Source organism: Mustela putorius, unplaced genomic scaffold, assembly GCF_011764305.1.
Source record: "Mustela putorius furo isolate JIRA1106 unplaced genomic scaffold, ASM1176430v1.1 tig00003846_pilon_pilon_pilon, whole genome shotgun sequence".
In the NCBI taxonomy this organism is placed as follows: Eukaryota; Metazoa; Chordata; class Mammalia; order Carnivora; family Mustelidae; genus Mustela; species Mustela putorius.
The window spans coordinates 173,339-192,294 of record NW_025421999.1 but is presented as its reverse complement, the minus strand read 5'-3'; the positions used below and the strand labels follow the sequence as shown (position 1 = coordinate 192,294).

At 36.2% G+C, this 18,956-nt stretch overlaps 1 protein-coding gene across 6 annotated transcripts in view; it reads left to right on the top strand.

The window, feature by feature from the left end:
- DIAPH2 (diaphanous related formin 2) overlaps positions 1-12,332 on the top strand; it is a 980,096-nt gene extending 967,764 nt beyond the window's left edge. For all 6 annotated transcript variants that reach the window (XM_013047536.2, XM_004775974.3, XM_013047535.2 and 3 more), the window contains one exon: positions 12,209-12,332. In XM_013047536.2, coding sequence (XP_012902990.1) covers position 12,209 — 1 coding nt within the window. In that variant the 3' untranslated portion in view covers positions 12,210-12,332. The remainder of the gene's footprint in view (positions 1-12,208) is intronic.
- Positions 12,333-18,956: the final 6,624 nt, after the last annotated feature.

The window sequence follows — 18,956 nt, the reverse complement described above, 5'->3', positions numbered from 1 at the left end:
GATCACCTAGCTCATTCCTGCTGTAGCTCCTGCTATCCAGCCAGGAAGCTGCCTGGATAGAACATCTTGGTACCTCCTGGCCCATGCCTGCTTCTACTCCAGCCATCTTGCCAGGGTTCCCCCTAGGAGGAATGCCCCAGGCACCCCAACCTGCACTTGCTTTGGCTCCAGCTGTCCCACCAAGATGCCCTATGTCCCACCCCACCCTCCCTGGGACCCCTAACCCACTTCAACTCCAACCTCCCACTAGGGTGGCCCTGGTGCATATTGCCCCAAGACCTACATTCAGTGCCTGCTATAGCTGCAGGTAGCCAGCCAAAGCAACCAGGCACACATGGAGATGTTCCTACACAAGGCCTTCCCTTTAAAACTAAGATAAATAGCTATTCTATGTAATTCATAGGAACAAGCACAGAAAGTCAAACAAAACAAGGAGGCAGAAAAATATGCTCCATATGAAAGAATAAGACAAAACATCAAAAAAATAACTGTGAAATGAAGATAAGCAGTTTACCTAATAAAGAGTTCAAAGTAATGGTCCTAAAGATGCTCACTGGACTTGAGAGAAGAGTGGATGAACTCAGTGAGAACTTCAACAGAGAGACAGAAAATATTAAAAAGAGCCAATCAGAGTTGAAGAATATAATAACTGAAATGAAAAATAAACTATAGGGAATGAATAGCTGATTAGAGTATGCAGAAGAAGAGATCAGTGATCTGGAAGACAAGGCCATAGAAAGCACCCAAGATAAATAGTAATAATAATAATAATAATAATAATAAAATTATTATTATTTTTAAAAATGAGGACAGGTGGGTCCTGGGATCAAGCCCCTTATCAAGCTCCCTGCACAGCAGGGAGGCTGTTTCTCCCTTTGCCTGCTGCTTCCCCTGCTTGTGAGAGCTTTCTCTCTCTCTGTGACAAATAAATAAGATCTTTGAAAAAAATTAAAAATAAAGACAGGTTAAGAGAACTCTGGAACAATATCAGATGTATAAACAATCACATTATATGGGTCCCAGAGGGAGCTAAGAGGGAAAAGGGCAGAAAACTTATTTGAAGAAATAATGCTGAAAACTTCCCTACCTGGGGAAGGAAACAGACATCCAGGTCCAAAATCACAGAGAACCACCAAACAAGATGAACCCAAAAATACCCACACCAAGACATGTATTAATTTAAATATCAAAGATTAAGTTAAAGAGAGAATCCTAAAAGCAGCAAGAAAAAGCAACTAAGTTACATATAAGGGAAATCCCATATATCTGATTTTTCAGTGGAAACTCTGCAGGCCAGAAGAGAATTGTATGATATATTCAAAGTGCTGAAAGGTAAAAACCTGCAGCCAGGAATGCTATACCTGACAAGGTTATCATTCAGAATTGAAGGAGAGATGGTTTCTCAGACAAACAACAGACTTTGTCACCACTAAATTGGCCTTACAGGAAATGTTAAAGGGACTTCTTTAAAAGGAAAAGGCCATAATTCGAAGAAAATTATGAAAGGAAAAAATATCATAAGTAAAAGCAAGCATAGAGTAATTGTAGTAGGTAAATCACTTATAAAGCTAGTGTAAAGTCTCAAAGACAAACATAGTAAAATAAACTTTATTTAAAAAATAGCTAAGAGACTCACAACTAAAAAGATATAAAATATGACATATACATAAAACATGGAGGGGGGATTAAAAATGTAGTGCTTTTAGAATGTGGATTTTTTTTTTTTTAGATTTTATTTATTTATTTGACAGAGGAGAGACAGCAAGAGAGGGAACACAAGCAGGGGAAGTGGGAGAGGGAGAGGCAGGCTTCCTGCTGAGTAGGGAGCCCAATGTGGGGCTCAGTCCCAGGACCCCGGGATCATGACCTGAGCCAAAGGCGGATGCTTAACAACTGAGTCAGCCAGGCGCCCCAGAACGTGTTTGAACTTAAGCAACCACCAACTTAATATAGACTGCTATATACTAAAGATGTTACAAATGGACCTCATGATAACTGAAAACCTACAGTAGGTACAAAAAAGAGAGAGAGAATGGAATCTAAGCATAAGACTACAGAAAGTTATCAATCACAATGGAAGAGAGCAAGAGAAGAAAGGAACAGGGAAGAAATCCAAAACCAATCAGATGACAATTAACAAAAGGGAAGTAAACATACCTACCTATAATAACATTAAATATAAATGTTCTAAATGCTCCAATCAAAAGACATAGGGTAAAGGAATAGATTTAAAAAAAAAAACACTTATTCATATGCTACCTGCAATAGACTCACTTCAGACCTAAAGACACATACAGACTGGAAGTGAAGGGATAGAGAAAGATCTTTCATGCAAAAGAAAATGAAAAAATGGGGTATTAATACTTATATCAGACAAAACAATTTAAAACAGACTGTAAGAAGAGACAAAGATGGACATTACATAATGGTAAAGAGGTCAATCCAACAAGAGGACGTAACCGTTGTAAATATCAGTACACCCAACATAGGAGCACCCAAGTACATAAAGCAACGATTAACAGAAATAGGGAGAAATTCAAAGTAATACAATAATAGTAGGGGACTTACTAAACACCCCATTTGCATCAATGGATAGATCATCCAAACAGAAAATCAATAAGGGAACAGTAGCTTTGAGCAACACATTAGACCAGATGTACCTGTCAGATATATACAGAACATTCCATCCCAAAAGAGCAGAATACACTTCCTGTCAAATGTACATGGAACATTCTCTGAGATAGATCACTGGTTAGGCCACAAAACAAGTCAACAATAAATTTAAGAATATTCAAATCATATCAAGGGTCTTTTCTAACCACAACATATGAAACTAGAAATCAATTACAAAAAAAAAAACTGGAAAATACTCAAACTCATGGAGGTTAAACAACACGCCACTAAACAACCAGTGGGTCAACCAAGACATCAAAGAGGAAATTTAAAAAATATATGGAAACAAATGAAAATGAAAATACAGCAGTCCAAAATATTTGGGATGCACCCAAAGCAATTCTAAGAGGGATGTTTACAGAAATATAAACCCACCTCAAAAATAAGAAAAATCAAATAAATAATCTAACCTTATACACCTAAAGGAAATAGAAAAAGAAGAACAAACAAAACCCAAACTTAGTAGAAGGAAGAAAACAATAAAATTGGAGTGGAAATAAATGAAATATAAGGTAAAAAAAATTTTTTTTTAATTTGAAAGATCAGTGAAACCAAGAGTTGTTCTTTGAAAAGATAAAAAAGATTGATAAACCTTTAGCCAGACACATCAAGAAAAAGATAAAGAACTCACGTAAAATCAGAAATGAATGAGAAATGACAACCAATGCCATAGAAATACAAAGGATTATAAGGGACTACAAAAAAATTATATGCCAACAAATTATGTGCCTAGAAGAAATGGATAAATTCCTAGAAACATACAATTTTCCAAAACTGAATGAGGAAGAAATAGAAAATCTGAACAGACTGGTAATGAAAATAAATCATTAATTTTAAAAAAGTGTGCAATGAAAAAAGTCCAGGACCAGGTATCTTCACAGGTGAATTCTATCAAACACATTTTTTTTTAAAGATTTTATTTCTTTATTTGAGAGAGACAGAGACAGAACACAAACAGAGGCAGCTGCAAGCTCCCTGCCGAGCAAGGAAGTGGGATGCATGACTCCATCCCAGGACCCGGGGGGGATCATGACCTGAGCCAAAGGCAGATGCTTAACTGAGCCACCCAGGCATCCCTCTATCAAACTATTCCAAAAAAAAAGAAGAGGGAGGAAAGCTTCCAGATATATTCTTCAAGGCCAACATCACCCATATACCAAACCTGACAAAGACCCTGCAAAAAAACTTAACAATATATATTCCTGATGAATGTAGATTCAAAAGTCCTCAATGAAATGTTAGCAAATCATTAAATTCAACAATATACTTAAACAATTATTCTCCACAATCAAGTAGAATTTATCTAGTAATATGAGGATAGTTCAATATCCACAAATCAATGTAATACATCACATTAACATGACAAAAGATAAAGACTGTATGATTATTTCAAGAGATACAGAAAAAGCATTTAACAAAATTCAACAACTGTTCATGATAAAAATTCTCAACAAAGTAGGTTTAGAGGGAACATATGTCAACATAATAAAGGCCATGTCTGAAAAAAACACATAATGATCATCATACCCAATGGTGAAAAACTGAAAGCTTTTTCTCTAATATCAGCAACAAGACAAGTGTGTTCTCTCTGGTCACTTATATTCACCATTCTCCTGGAAATCTTAGCTTCAGCAAACATACAAGAGAAATAAATAAAATACTTCCAAATTGGTAAGGAATTAGTAAAACTATCATTATTTGCAGATGACATACTACTATATATACAGACAATTCTAAAGATTCCACCAGAAAACTATTAGATAAGTAATAACTTTGATGAAGCTGCAGGATACAAAATTAATATACAGAAATCTACTGCATATCTTCTTTTTTAAAGATTTATTTATTTTAGAGAGAGAGCATGACTAGGGTGTTGGGGCAGAGGGAGAGAATCTTCAAGCATACTCCCCACTGAGCAGCCAGACTTGAGTTGGGGCTTGATCTCACAACCCATGAGATCATGACCTGAGCCGAAACTGAGAGTCAGACACTCAACCAACTCAGCCACCCAGGCACTCTGAAATCTATTGCAATTCTATACACTGATAACAAAGTAGCAGAAAGAGAAATTAAGAAAACAGTCCCATTTACAACTGCACCAGAAAGAACACCGAGTAATAAATTTAACCAAGGTGAAAGACCTGTACTTCAAAAACTAGAAAGCATTGATGAAAGAAATTGAAGACTCCAAATAGTCACAATAATCATGAGAAAGAAAAATGAAGCTGGAGGTATCACATTTCCAGATTTCAAACTGTACTATAAAGCCCTAGTAATCAAAACAATACGGTACTGGCACAAAAATAGACACATAGATCAATAGAACAGAACAGAGAGCTCAGAAATATACCAATGTTTATATGGTCAGTTAACCTGTGACAAAAGAGGCAAGAATGTGCAATAGGAAAAAGACAGTCTCTTCAAAAATGGTGTTCAGAAAACTGGTAAACAACATGCGAAAGAATGAAACTGGACCACTTTCTTGCACCATACAAAAATATAAAGTAAAACTTGATTGAAGACCTAGATGTCAGACCTGAAACCATAAAACTCCTAAAAGAAAAGACAGGGAGTTCTTTTTTATTTTATTTTATTTTTATTTTTAAAAGAACCTCCATACTATCTTCTATAATGGCTATACCAATTTACACTTCCACCATAAGGGTTCCCTCTTCTCGTGTCCTCACCAACACTTAACTATTCCTCGTCCTTTTTTTATACTAACCATTGTGACTGGTGTTAGGTCATATCACATTGTGGTCTTGATAAGCATGTACCATACAATTCAGTAATTTCACTGCTGAATATTTACATAAGGAAAAAGAAAACACTAATTTGGAGAGATATAAGCCCCTATGTTTACTGCAGCATTACTTACAATAGCCAAGATGCGGAAGTACCCTAAGTATGAATCAACTGATGAACAGAGAAAAAAGATAAACGCACACACACGCACACACGCACATGCACACTGGAATATTAGCCATAATAAGAATGAGAGCCCACCATTTGTAACAACATAGGTGGACCGAGAGAGTATTACACTAAGTGATATAAGTCAGACAGAGAAAGACATATACCATGTGATTTCATGTGTATGTGGCATCTAAAAAAAAAAAAAAAATGAATGAGCAACAAAAAGCAGAAATAGAAACAAACAGACTCGTAATTACAGAGGACAAACTGGTGTTGCCAGAGAAGAGGGATGTAGGGAGATGAGCAAAAAAGGGGAAGAGTATTAAGAGGTACAAACTTCCAATTATAAAATAAATCAGGGGGATGAAAAATACAGCATGGGAAATATAGTCAATAATATTGTAATAACACTGTATGGTGATAGATGGTAACTACAGTTATCATGGTGAGCAATGCATAGTATATAGAATTGTCTAATCACTGTACACCTCAAACATTTAACATCATATGTCAACTATAATTCAATAATGAAAATGAAAAACCAAGTATAATGGGAAAAAAAAAGAAATCATATGTTCCTAAAAATCCACAACACAAACTAAATAGCTAACAACAAACTAATAGTCCTAACAAATACTGAAATTGGTTACTATCTTTAATATGTAGATTCCAAGATAAAAACAAAAGCAAAACCCAAGACCACAGTAGAGTAATGACCAAGGGACCTAACCAGCATTTAAAGGAGGATACATAAATAATAACATATGGAAAATTCCACATCACAAGGCTTTGAAGAAATGCAAAAAGAACAAATCAGATACCAATAATCACTTTTAAAACCACATTCTAAAAAGATTAATACCCAACAATGTGCTAACACAAATTAATATACTTACTGGCAATTGGATTTAAATTAATACAACTATTTTGGAATTCAATTGAACTTAATTTTGCCTATTTAACAAAACCACTTCCATACTTGGTATATATAAAGGTATAAGGATGTTCATGGTGAGGCTTTTATAATAGAAAAAGATGGGAACAACATAAATATCCAGCAGTAGAGAAATGGTTAACCAAATTGTGGTATATTTATATAAAATAAAAAGAAAATTATGTGGCCATTAAAAATCATGTTTTTAGTATCATGTTTTAGTAGTTTAATGACGTGGAAAATTTCTACAATAAAATGTTAAATGAAAATATAGAATACCAAATTGTACATATAGTATAAGTTCAAAATATATATGTATCTTGTGCCTGTGTGGCTCAGTGGGTTAAGCGTCTGACTCTTGGTTTCTGCTCAGGTCATGATCTCAGGGTCATGAAATCAAGCTCAGGGTCATGAGACTAAGCCCCTCTTTGGGGTCTCCACTGGGCATGGAAACTGCTTAAAATTCTTTCTCTACTGTGTGTGTGTGTGTGTGTGTGTGTGTGCGCGCGCGCGCGCGCGCGCGCGCATGCTCTCTGTCTCTTTCTCTCAAAAAATATGTATTTTAAAGACACTATCACTATTCTGCTAAGAGTGGAGAGAACAAATCTGGTCAACTAACAGGTCATTTGGCTATCTTCCACCAAGAGATAGGCCCAAGCCTAATTCAGTTGCTACCTTCCTGTCAATTCTAGTAAATGAGAAACTATCAATTTAGGATCCCCCAAATTGCAGAGGAAAACATAAACTAAACACCTTTGGAATCATGGGACATAAGGGGAAAAATGTAAGCTTATATGAGACAATTTCACTATTACAGTCTAAGATAAATTATCTTTCTTTCATCATTGTTTGGAAAGCAAATGTCTACTCAGTAGACATTTCCTGAAGCATCTTTAGTTTTCTTAGCTTAAGCTGCATAGACCCAGTTCTCTGCTCTATTTGTTGGAAATATTACCCATTGATGGTCAGTCTACCACACCATTACTTTTGAAGAGCTCTGGAGAAAACGAAGTTCACAGTAAATCACAGAGGTTTTCTTTTACTTTGTTTTCTCACATTAAAACTGGATATTTTGTAATATAATATATGGCATATAACAAACATATTTATTATGTGTTACCCTGCTGGGACGGTAAAGTGCATTATCTTAGGTTAACATTGATACATCTACATGCCTGGGAATACCAGGTAAGAAACTCCTCTTCCATAGACAACAGACAGACTCCTAATCTGAGGGGAAATGAATAATAGACATGGCCTCTTTATCACAGTTTTTCAATCTCAACTTGTCCTACTCTTGAAATACACAGGATATATCCTTGTACCTTTGGCATACACTCCTGTTGTTAAAGGATTAATTGTACATTTTCAGGTTACATACCATAGGCTTGAGTACTCATCTGTCCCACATCATGTTTGGTTAAGCTTTATCTATAATATGCTTATTCCTCAGTTATTTTACTTGACAAAGTTTTTGATAAGAAGGAAATTAGTGATGTAATTTTAGCTATTGGTCTGAGACTTTGGAACATTCAGGTATTTCTTGGATGATGTGTTTTGTACATAGTTGCTAAGTAAATGATTGCATGAATGAATTTTAGATCAATACAATAATGGGTTTAATCCATTTACTACTGTAGGCCTCAGTAGGGAAAATTCTGAGATGACTGTCAAATCAATTTATATTCAGAAAAAGAATAAAGATTATTGCTGACAGTAGAGAAACTGACATTGGTTTGAACTGGTTAACCTGATACTCAGAATGTGCGGAAGCATGTTAAACCTGGTCCATGTATTCATATTCTCTTTTTGTGGCAGATTGGAATATTGTTTTAGTCTTGGTCACACCTCCTCCACAGAATGCACATTTTTATATAACTGTGGCCCTCTCCAGCTTCACATTATGACCAAGACATTCTCAGAGACAAGCCTTTGATGATCAAAAAGAATACCCAACTCTGGTGGATTTGGAAGGTACATCTTGGGACTGACATCTCAGGCTTTACTGCTGCATTAATTGTTTTTTAAAAACAATAGAATTTCTTTTTTTTCTTTTTTAAAGATTTTGTTTATTTGACAGAAAGAGGGAGAGCACAAGCAGGGGGAGTAGTAGGCAGAGGGAGAGGGAGAAGCAGGCTCCCCACCAAGTAAGGAGCCCGATGTGGGGCTCGGTCCCAGGACACTGGGGTCATGACCTGAGCCAAAGGCAGATGCTTAACCAACTGAGCCACTCAGGCGCCCCACAAACAATAGAATTTCTTAATGAATTCTTAGATCATGAGGATATATTAGACACTGTAGGCTTTCTTACTATCATAAGTTACCTCATACATCACGAAAATGAAAACACAGAAAGACCCAATCCTCTAATAAAATGTTTTCCTATATCTCATTGTACAACATCTATAAGCATACAAACATAGATGTCTCCCCGCTTCTTCCTTTCTTTGGTCTCCAAAAAGACCACAGTCAAATTGGAAAGGGAAGCCACTATTTGTTAACAGAGCCCTCCACATCATCTCAGGTGAGTACATATGTTTTAAACTATTGACTTTTTGGAGGCGAGGCCCCTATTTCTGCCATCTGAACTATTCTAGTATCAGTAGTGTTGGGAGAATAATATGTTATTATATGTTACCTGCTGGAGGGTAAAGTGCATTATCTTAGGTTAACATTGATACATCTACATGCCTGTGAATACCAGTGAATACCAGTGAATACTGTGAATGTCCTAAAAGTGAATTTAGGGGCACCTGGATGGCTCAGTCAGTTAAGCATCTGCCTTTGGCTCAGGTCATGATCCTAAGGTCCTGGAATTGAGTTCCACATCAGGTTCCTGGCTTAGTGGGGAGCCTGCTTCTCAACCTCTCCCTCTGCCCAGCATATACCCTTCCACCCCAGCTTGTTCCCCCTCTTGTGCACTCTCTCTTACATGTGTGCTCTCTATCTCTCTCTCTCAAATAAACAAAATCTTTTTTTAAAAAAAAGCGAATTGGGGCCAGTCTTGGTCTCTCATAACTCTCAAATCGTCACATGGGCACTCACTTCCTCCATCTACATCTCCAAATAGGAAATAACAGTCACTCTCAAATCACCCAAATTACTTTATCGTCTCTGACAGCAATAATATATAACATTTGCTTTCTCATAAATTTGCCATCAACTATGTGCCCTTACCTCATGAGGGGCATGCCAGATTTTCACCCATTAGTATTTAATACTATAATTACATAATTTTTATTTCAAAAAATTGACTGATTCTCAGTCCTTGCCTCAAACAAGACATGAATTTGAGCATGAAAAGTTTTCATCTTTAGATTGCAAGCGATTGAGAATGTGAAAAAAGATGAATACATATTTATATTTATAAACATGTTATCTTTTAAATTATACTTTCTGCCTGATCCATACAAATCTAGAGTAGAGTATATTTTTCATCTAAAATAGTTTTAATATAAATGCAGAAAGTTGTAATTTGATCACAAAATCCAGATTAGTAATTGTTGCCATTGTTTCTAATGGCACTTTTTTTCCCATAAATAAGGTTGTACATGGACATTTCAAAAATACGTGGTAACCTTTTCAGAATTGCTTCCTCTTATAATTATCTCATTAACATAGGGATCAGTTTAGTACCAAAAATACATAAAGAAAGAGAGACAGTTTGAGAGAAGGGAGAGAGGGAGGAAATATAGAATAATTCTCTCTTGTGCATGCCAAGAGCTAGATTTGGGCCCTGAACCAGTGCTTATCGTGCATTCCAAAAGCTTCACTGTCCTTTCCTGAGTTCATTTTCACCTGAAGTTTTATAAGTGAGTCCTGATACCACATCATTTAATGCTCTGAGTCTGGGTTTTTTAATACGGTATTTGTCTTAAAACTAGTGGGCTGTGAGTGATGGTACGGGAAGGCAGTGGCATTCCTGAGTGCAATTCCTATTGACCTTAGTGTGCAGGACCACCAAGCCATGAGCTTTTTTGAGATGGACAGTCCTCTGAGAATGGACTGTCATTCTTATATCTGATGGCTTTTAACACTGAATGTTTAAATACTAGCAAAACACTGGTAATGATATTATAATTTTATTTTAAATGTTTTCTAAGAAGTCCCAAACCAATCTGTATGCAAACTCGTGACATCTAAGAAATAAGCTCTTTATTTAGGAGTGTTACCTTAGTATTTTTTGCTGAAATTGTAATCTGTATCACAAACTAAATATTGACTTTTTAAAATGGTATCTTTAAATGAATATCTAAATAATCCTTCACTCAGATATATCTCTGAATAGAGAAAACGCCTTTCTTTCTCATCTCCCAGTGATATTATTGCATTTATAAGGCACTTTAAGCTTATGGCTGGTTGGCTTAATGCAGTCATATGTGATATTAACAAGGCCAAGATCATAGAAGCTAGTTATTTTTTTTTTTCTGTGTACTAACAACATACTGCCAGGAATCAGTCCAGAGACACTAGCACAGAGCAGAAATGGACCACAGCAATCGTCACCACTTCTTATGGTCCATCCTCCCAATGTGACAGGCAAGATGTGTTCTTTGGGCATCATTATTTCAAGGAGGATGTGGTTAGTCGCTTTGGAGGCCCTATCATCTACCTCTGAACAAAGCAGTCTTGATATTTAGGCATTAACTTTGCATTATAATCCCCTATCATCCTAATGGTTTGCTGTGACCTACATCACTAAAGCAGAAATAATAGGGTAGAATGAAATAGACTTAACCTCCCAGGGATGTTGAGTGAATTAGCAAATTAACAAGTGTAAAGTGTTAGCATTTATGTAACTGCTGGTGATTGTCATTATTTCCAGGGACCTAGTCTTATTTCAAATAGAGAATCTAAGTATATTATGCTTTTGTCATAAAGGGTTTTCACCCATATCAGTTGTGTTTAAGCTGAACATAAAACAGAGGTGATAATACCATAGTAGTGATCATCACAATGCAGAGCTGTAAACCTTTTTTCTGTTAACGCTAAAACTATGTTGAGCAACTATCAATGCTTTTAAACTTTGCTTTCTAAGCTTTGCCCCAACAGTTATCTCTACAGTGCTTATTCTTCCTGGAATGGGTGAGGGGAATAGGACCTATTCATTACTCATTCCCATAATGACTTGTATAGTGTATTGGATATGTTTACATATCATACAGTCAGGCTAAGATTCAGTAGCTGGTTTGATTGGAACATATTGCCATCACCGTTAAACAATAAAAATTCTTTTCTGCTCTGCCTTCCTGGTGTCCTCCAGAGGTAGCCCATATACAGATTGAAAACTCATGGGGATAAAAAAAAGGAAAACTCATGGGGAATTGAAAATTGAAGTGCTTTCCAACAAAAAGCACTGTACAGAGATCCTTTCAATTTGACATCTTTACCAAGGAATTTTGTTGTCACCTGCAATTTCTGAGGGGACTGTACTTGAGAGAATTCTTCCATTTCTTTCATCACTCTGATTTCACTTACCAAGGAAAGTTATTTAATGCTGATTGCAGGACTCTTGAACTCAGCCTGGGAACTGTAGCATGAACTCCTTGGATCTGGGCTCCTTGTTACTTATTTACATATTCATGTGAAGTGATTTTCAGGACTATTGAAAACCTCTCTTGACCCAATATTATATAATAGCCAAGATCTAAAGCTCACGTGTTTTTGGTTCTTTTTGTCTTACAGATAACAGACGAGTACCTTTGGAAAGATCACGCTCTCGCCACAATGGAGCTGTCTCATCTAAGTGAATCCTGATGCCAAAGAATATGAAAATATTTAAGTAAACAAAATTCATACATTTTGAGAAGAACAAAATATCCACTCAAGGGATAGAGAATAAATTAATGCATTAATTCAAGGATCAAGCTAAGCTGGGTGAAATGGCATGTATTTGTATTTGTAAAGCTATTGCAAGATGCCTCTCACAATTATACTAATACAAACACAGTTACAAGGGTTATAAAACGTGTTCCATTTTAGTGTAAAGATGTGTATTATTTGTTACTGTGTGTGACCTGATGATAATGATGAAATGTATATGAAATTCAAAAACATTCAGTCTGTCAAAAAATTACAATGTTAATCAAATTTACAGGTCACCCCCCCCAAAAAAAAGTAATAGAAAGAATTATTCAATGTATGCTTCTGATTCCTGTGACATAGAAAAAGAAAAGGCCAATGAAAATGTGTGTATTAATGATTTGGAGAGGTACTCTGTAAGACAAGCCATTTTGGAAGCTAAAAAAAAGTACTGCTTCAACCCTATGAATTTATTTAGAATCTTACTCAAGTGAAAGCTGATGAATTCGTCTGCTTTGGCGAATTAAACTTATCATTAATTAATTAATTATAATTAAACTTATCATTAATCTAGAGTTTCAGTATGATGTTGTAGGCACTTATCTTTGTTAAAAATAAACCAGAGTTTAACAGAAGCAGTTAGAGAAAGTGACTTAAACTTTATTTAAAGAGGTATTTTCTAATTACACACATATATCTACTTTATACAAATACCATATGACTATTTTTTTGAGAAAAACCTCACATTTCAATGTTTATTCTGGGATGAACCTGAATATTCTGTTACCTTTATTAAGATTTTTTAAAGGTAAATATTGATTCCTGTTCTCTGTGGTTATTTCTTCTATTGCTTCTTTCTCTCATGACCCCCATGAAAGCAGGGAATAGAGTTTCTAAAAGACCTGAGAGGAAAAAGATTTCTCTCTGCAGGCAGCAGGAAACTGTCTGAAAGGTCAACTGTTTTATCTCCCTTTCTATTCCCCTTTCCAATTCTACTGTGGTGGTCTGAAGAAGAAAAAAATTATATGTATGTATGTGTATATAAGTATATGTTTATATCTCCTGCTACAGTAATTCCACATCCCAGTAACTAAGTGAATTTCTCAATCATCATCATACTTACTTACCTTACATTAACAAATTAAAATGATGCTGCTAAAACAACCCTACATTTTTCTTAAATAGATGAAGGCATAGAAGTTAAACTTAACTTACTTGTCTATTACTTTAAAATATGCATTGAAATAATGTGGTATAAATTCTCTGGAGTGTAATCTTAAAACTAACCCATGCAGATGATTGTCATTACTGTAAAAAATTTCTTATGTATATTTCTTATATAGAAGATCCTATTTCTACTTCTCCAAAGCACATTATAGATATTCAGAAAGAACAAATGACTGGCTTGGCAAGTCACCATCTGAAATAATGTAAACAAGTGACCAGTGATTCAGTCTCCTTTAAATAGTTGTATAATGATTCAAAGTGCTACCTTTTCCTCTAGTGCGTTCTTACTTGGGCATGATATTTGAAAAATCTCTGAAGCTGCTAAAATAGAGATCAAAAATAACAGTATCTGAGATTTTACAGTTTTATCCTATCTTAAGATACACATAGGCATATACAAACAAGTTTGAGGGACATAATAATTTCATACACTTTTTCTTAACAACAAAGATATACAAATTTATGTAAGTAATTAATGTGTGTATTTTTGACTTAACATAATGTTTTCTGAAATTTTCATGGTATGGCCTAAGTCCTTTAGTAGCCTTTCAGGCTGTAGGAAAGTGATATTTTGAAATATCAATCCTGACTAAAATTTAGGGACATTTGCCATGCCATATTATCAAGATGGTCAGGAAAAAAAAAAAGATGGTCAGGAAAGAAATATTGATGTGTATCACCTCTTCAAGATGTGAACTTGCCTTATTTTTTTAGTTTGTGAAAAGAATGAAATACTATTATTGCTAAATTATATATTTGTATTTGGACAAATCCCACAATGTTTTCACAACAGTAGGGAACCTTTCAGGGTCTTTCATGAAATTCCAATAATTGAGTTAAAGGATTTGCTTCCCAGAGTTATAATAGTCCTGCTTTAGCCATTTGCAGTTTTGTTTGAGACTGAAAATTATCACCAAAAAAGTACATAGTAACATTTTTAGTATAGAACCAAATTATACTGAAATCTTTTGTTAGGTTTTTTACTGCCACAGTGAGAAGCACCAATTTATGCAGATTTCCTTCAGAATTATTTTTAAAAATACAAAGTCCTTAAAATGTTTATTAATTGCATTCATCTCCTTTGGGTGCTGTAACAAAGTACCACAAACGTGGTGGCTTAACACATCAGAAATGTATTCTGTTATGGTCCCTGTGGCAAAATGTCCAAAATGAAGGGTTTGCTCCCTCCAAAGTCTCTAGAGGAAAATCTTTCCTTGCCTATTCCCACATGTAGTGACTACTGGCCTTCATTGGATGATGGCTACATCTGTCTCTGCTCCATCTTGACATCACTCTCTCCTCTGTGTATCTAATCTTCCAATGCCTCTCTTTTAAGATCTTTATTCCTGTTAAGGTTCACAGGTTCTGAGAGTTAGGATGTGGACATACCTTTTTGGAGGCACCTCTGCAGCCCAGTACAGTCTGCCCTCTGGCCCCCAAAATTTGTATCTGTCCCATGTGCAAAATATATTCACCCCATCTTAACATTCCCCAAAGTCTCAACCCATTATAGCATCAACTGTAAATCTAAAATTTCACCCGAACATCATCAGTTCAATTGTCCCAAATTTCATCATCTAGATCATCTAAATCAGGTACAGATGAAAATCCTGGGGCAAAATTCCTCTCCAGATGCGAATAAATGAAGCAAAATGAGGTATCTGCTTCCAGAATACAATGGTGGAACAGGCACAGGGCAATAGTTATATACATTCCTGATTGAAAACAGGGAAAATGGAAAGTAGAAAGAAGTAACATGGCCTGATGACCTTCAAAATTTCACCAGGCAAAGTCCCCTTTGGTTTCTTGGCATGACAATCCTCCTTGTTTCAGGACTCTATCCTGTAGGTCTGCAGTTATGGCCTCTTGGCCCATGGATCATGTCTCTGTGCCCATGGTTTGCACTTCTGCCTCTGCTCCCCTGCTTGGGCCTCTGCCTCTGTACTTGAAGTTCTGCTCTGAGAATGACCTTTTATACTGAAGGGTGGCTCATGTTTGCAGCTTTATCATCCTCTTTCTTGCCTATAAAACTTTGGTAGTCTGACAATCTCTCATTTTGTCCTGTCTCGGTCCTTTTCAGGCCAGGCTAAAACTGTTTCTCAAAAACTTTGTGGGCCTCCCATATATGTCAGATTGATTCAGTATTGAGATAACTGTCCTCACAGATCAATAAGTCAAGCAGAGAGAGTCAATTATCATATGGTTTCACTTATTTGTGGAGTATAACAAATAGCATGGAGGACAAGGGGAGTTAGGGAAGAGAAGGGAGTTGGGGGAAATTGGAAGGGGAGGTGAGCCATGAAAGACTATGGACTCTGAAAAACAATCTGAGGGGTTTGAAGCAGCGGGGGGTGGGAGGTTGGGGGAACCAGGTGGTGGGTATTAGAGAGGGCACGGATTGCATGGAGCATTGCATGTGGTGCAAAAACAATGAATACTGTTATGCTGAAAATAAATTAATTAAAAAAAAAAAAGAGTCCTCACAGATCTTTGCTGGATAATGCCATCTCTATTCTTGGCTTCTGTTGACATGGTTGAGTGGATCCATGAGTCAATGCCTAATCTCTTCAACACTAGCCAGAAGTTGTCTTTATCGCTAGAGCACACTATCCTAATAGCGCATCAGCTAATTTTAGCATCTTTTGCATCTGAGTAGGCTCAAAATTTCTGAATTATCAAGTGCTGGTTCCTTTCTGCTTAACAATTATTACCTTGATTTACCTCATTCCCCTTGTATTTTACTATAAGCTCAAGAAGAAAATGGGCCCTACCTCCAGCACTTGGTTTGGAAATCTCAGCTCAATATCCAAGTTCATCACTAACAAATTCTACTTTCCATACAACTGTTGGAAACAATTTAGATAAGCTCTTTGCCACTATATAACATGGATCAACTTCCCTCTAGTTTCCAATAAAATGTTCCTCAGTTCCTTCTGAGCTCACCAAAAGTAACTTTAACATTCATATTTCTAACAGCAGTATATATTTTTCTATCAAATGCATCACAATTCTTCCAGCATCTATCCATTATCCAGTCCAAAGCTACTTCTACATTTTTCGTTATTCATTATAGGAGTACCTTACTTCCTGTTACCAAAATCTGTTTTAGGTTCCTGTGGCTGCTGTAACAATACACAAAACATGATAAATTAACACAACAGAAATGTATTCTCTTACTCTTTGTGGGGGGCAAAAGCCCTAAATTGGGGTCTTGGCAGGTCTGTACTCCCTTTGGAAGCTCCAGAAGAAAATCTGGTCCTAGTCTCTTCCAGTTTCTTGTGACTGTCATTCTTTCCTTAGCTGTGACCAAATCTCTCTCTGTTCTGTTTTCACATTACTTTTCCTTCTGTATATCTAATCTACCTCTACCTCTCTCTTATAAGAACACTTGTGGCATTTGGGACCCATTTGGTTTATACATTAAAAATCTCATCTCAGTGTTCTTAACTGAATCACATCTGTGAAGACCCTTTTTCCAGATAACGTAACATAACAGGTCCCAGGAATTAGAACATGGGCATATTTGGGGGAAGCCATCATTTAGCTCACTACACTAGCCATTGCACATAAATGTACTTTGCACTTCTTAAAATGTTCTTGGTGCTTAAGCCAAACTCAAGGTTTCCTCTAGAAGCTATCATTTGTATAGGCTACTGCATGCTTTGATGTTAAATAGCTGAGCAGGCTATTCCAAAATTTGGTTGATACTTTTGCTACTATGGCCAATGCTTAGCTTAAAAAAATAATTGGTTCCAACTCTGAGCTCTGGTATTTCCCTTCTGCCCCTTTTATGGAGTCTTTGACCAAATGTCTTCTATAATTTATAATGCAGGCATAAAACTACCTCTGATACAGAAGGATTCTTTACAAACTGACTTTAGATATTGTGAATCCCTCAGCTGAAGGGAGAGGTGACAGCAAAGCCTGCTTTGAATGGGTATTGAGGGAGACTGTACCCATACAAGACACCCAGAAGAAGTATTTCAGTAGCAACATAACTTTGGATTCATGCTATCATTTTGCTTCAGATTAGCTACCTGCCTCTTCACAGGGCCAAGAATGACTTGCAACCTTTATATAATGCATACTTACTTATTAAATAAAGTTAAGATAATACATTAAATGTTGTCTGCCTATGATAATATTAAGGATGAGTGAAAGGCATAAATTGAAGTATAAAGACAGGATGTAAGAACATCTTAGAAGGAGAAACTTCAACTGTACAGAAGTACAAGAGTGTTCGTGTTGTTTTTTTTTGTTAAAGATTTTATTTATTTGAGAGAGAGAGCATGAGCAGGGGGGAGGGGCACAGGGAGAGGGAGAAGCAGACTCCCTGCTGAAGAGGGAGCCTGATCCATGACCCAGTCTCAGGATCCCGGGACCACAACCCGAGTCACAGTCAGATACTTAACCAACTGAGCCATCCAGGTGCCCCTACAAGAGTGTTTCTTTAAAGACCTGATCAGGGGGAAATCATGGGATATATTCAGATGTACATACCTGTGGGAATCATAAGATTTTTTTTTTAAAAGTATTCTTTAGCACTTCTTACCAGTGTAGTGTAGAAATGTTTGCACAACTTAAAAGTCCAGAAAAGTCAGAAGGGTGATTCATATCTTCCAGGGAAACTATACAGAAGAAGGGTTGTTGGTTTTGGGTTTTTGGTTTGGGTGGGGTTTTTTGTTGTTTGTTTTTTTGGTCTCGATTATAGAATGAAAGCAAATGGACTTCAAATGCTCAGAGAGGTAAAAATCTGGAATAAGTAATAAAGCATTGTATATAATTATTCTCTGGAAGGCTTTCAAAAGAATCTTTCATCATGAGTGGGTTGACTTGAAGGTGGAGGGTTAGATAAGGTAATAACCAGATCTATAAATGATATGATCCAAAGTACCTGATGAGACCATTGTTTCCCTTAGAATTTTGGGCTGCTCTGGGAATCAGGTACTTCAGCTTATTTTTTTTCTCCCCCCAGAGGCAAATTCCTTAGTAGTGAGTCTGAAAACCTTAGTATCTACAACTAGGGGAATTTGAGTTTAATGCCAAGAACTCAAAGGAAAGTGGAAATCTGGAAATTGATATGTATGTAATTCATGTAACATGGTGTATAGCTTTGATTTATAATAAAAGGAAATGTATATCCGAAGATCCCATTAAAAGTCTGAATTTATTTAGGTGTCTGGAGTCCCAAATAAAATATTATTATAGTTACTATGCATTGTAGGAGAAAACAACTTGGAAATTCATGAGTTATGTGAATCATGACTTTCTAGTTTTTAGAGATTAGCCAGAATTCAATCTCAAGCCATGGTAACCATATATCTTGACTAAGAGAGGTTCAGCCAATGTGTTCACCTGTTTTGGTTAATTGAGGTCCAGACAATATTTTCACCTTTTGATGTTT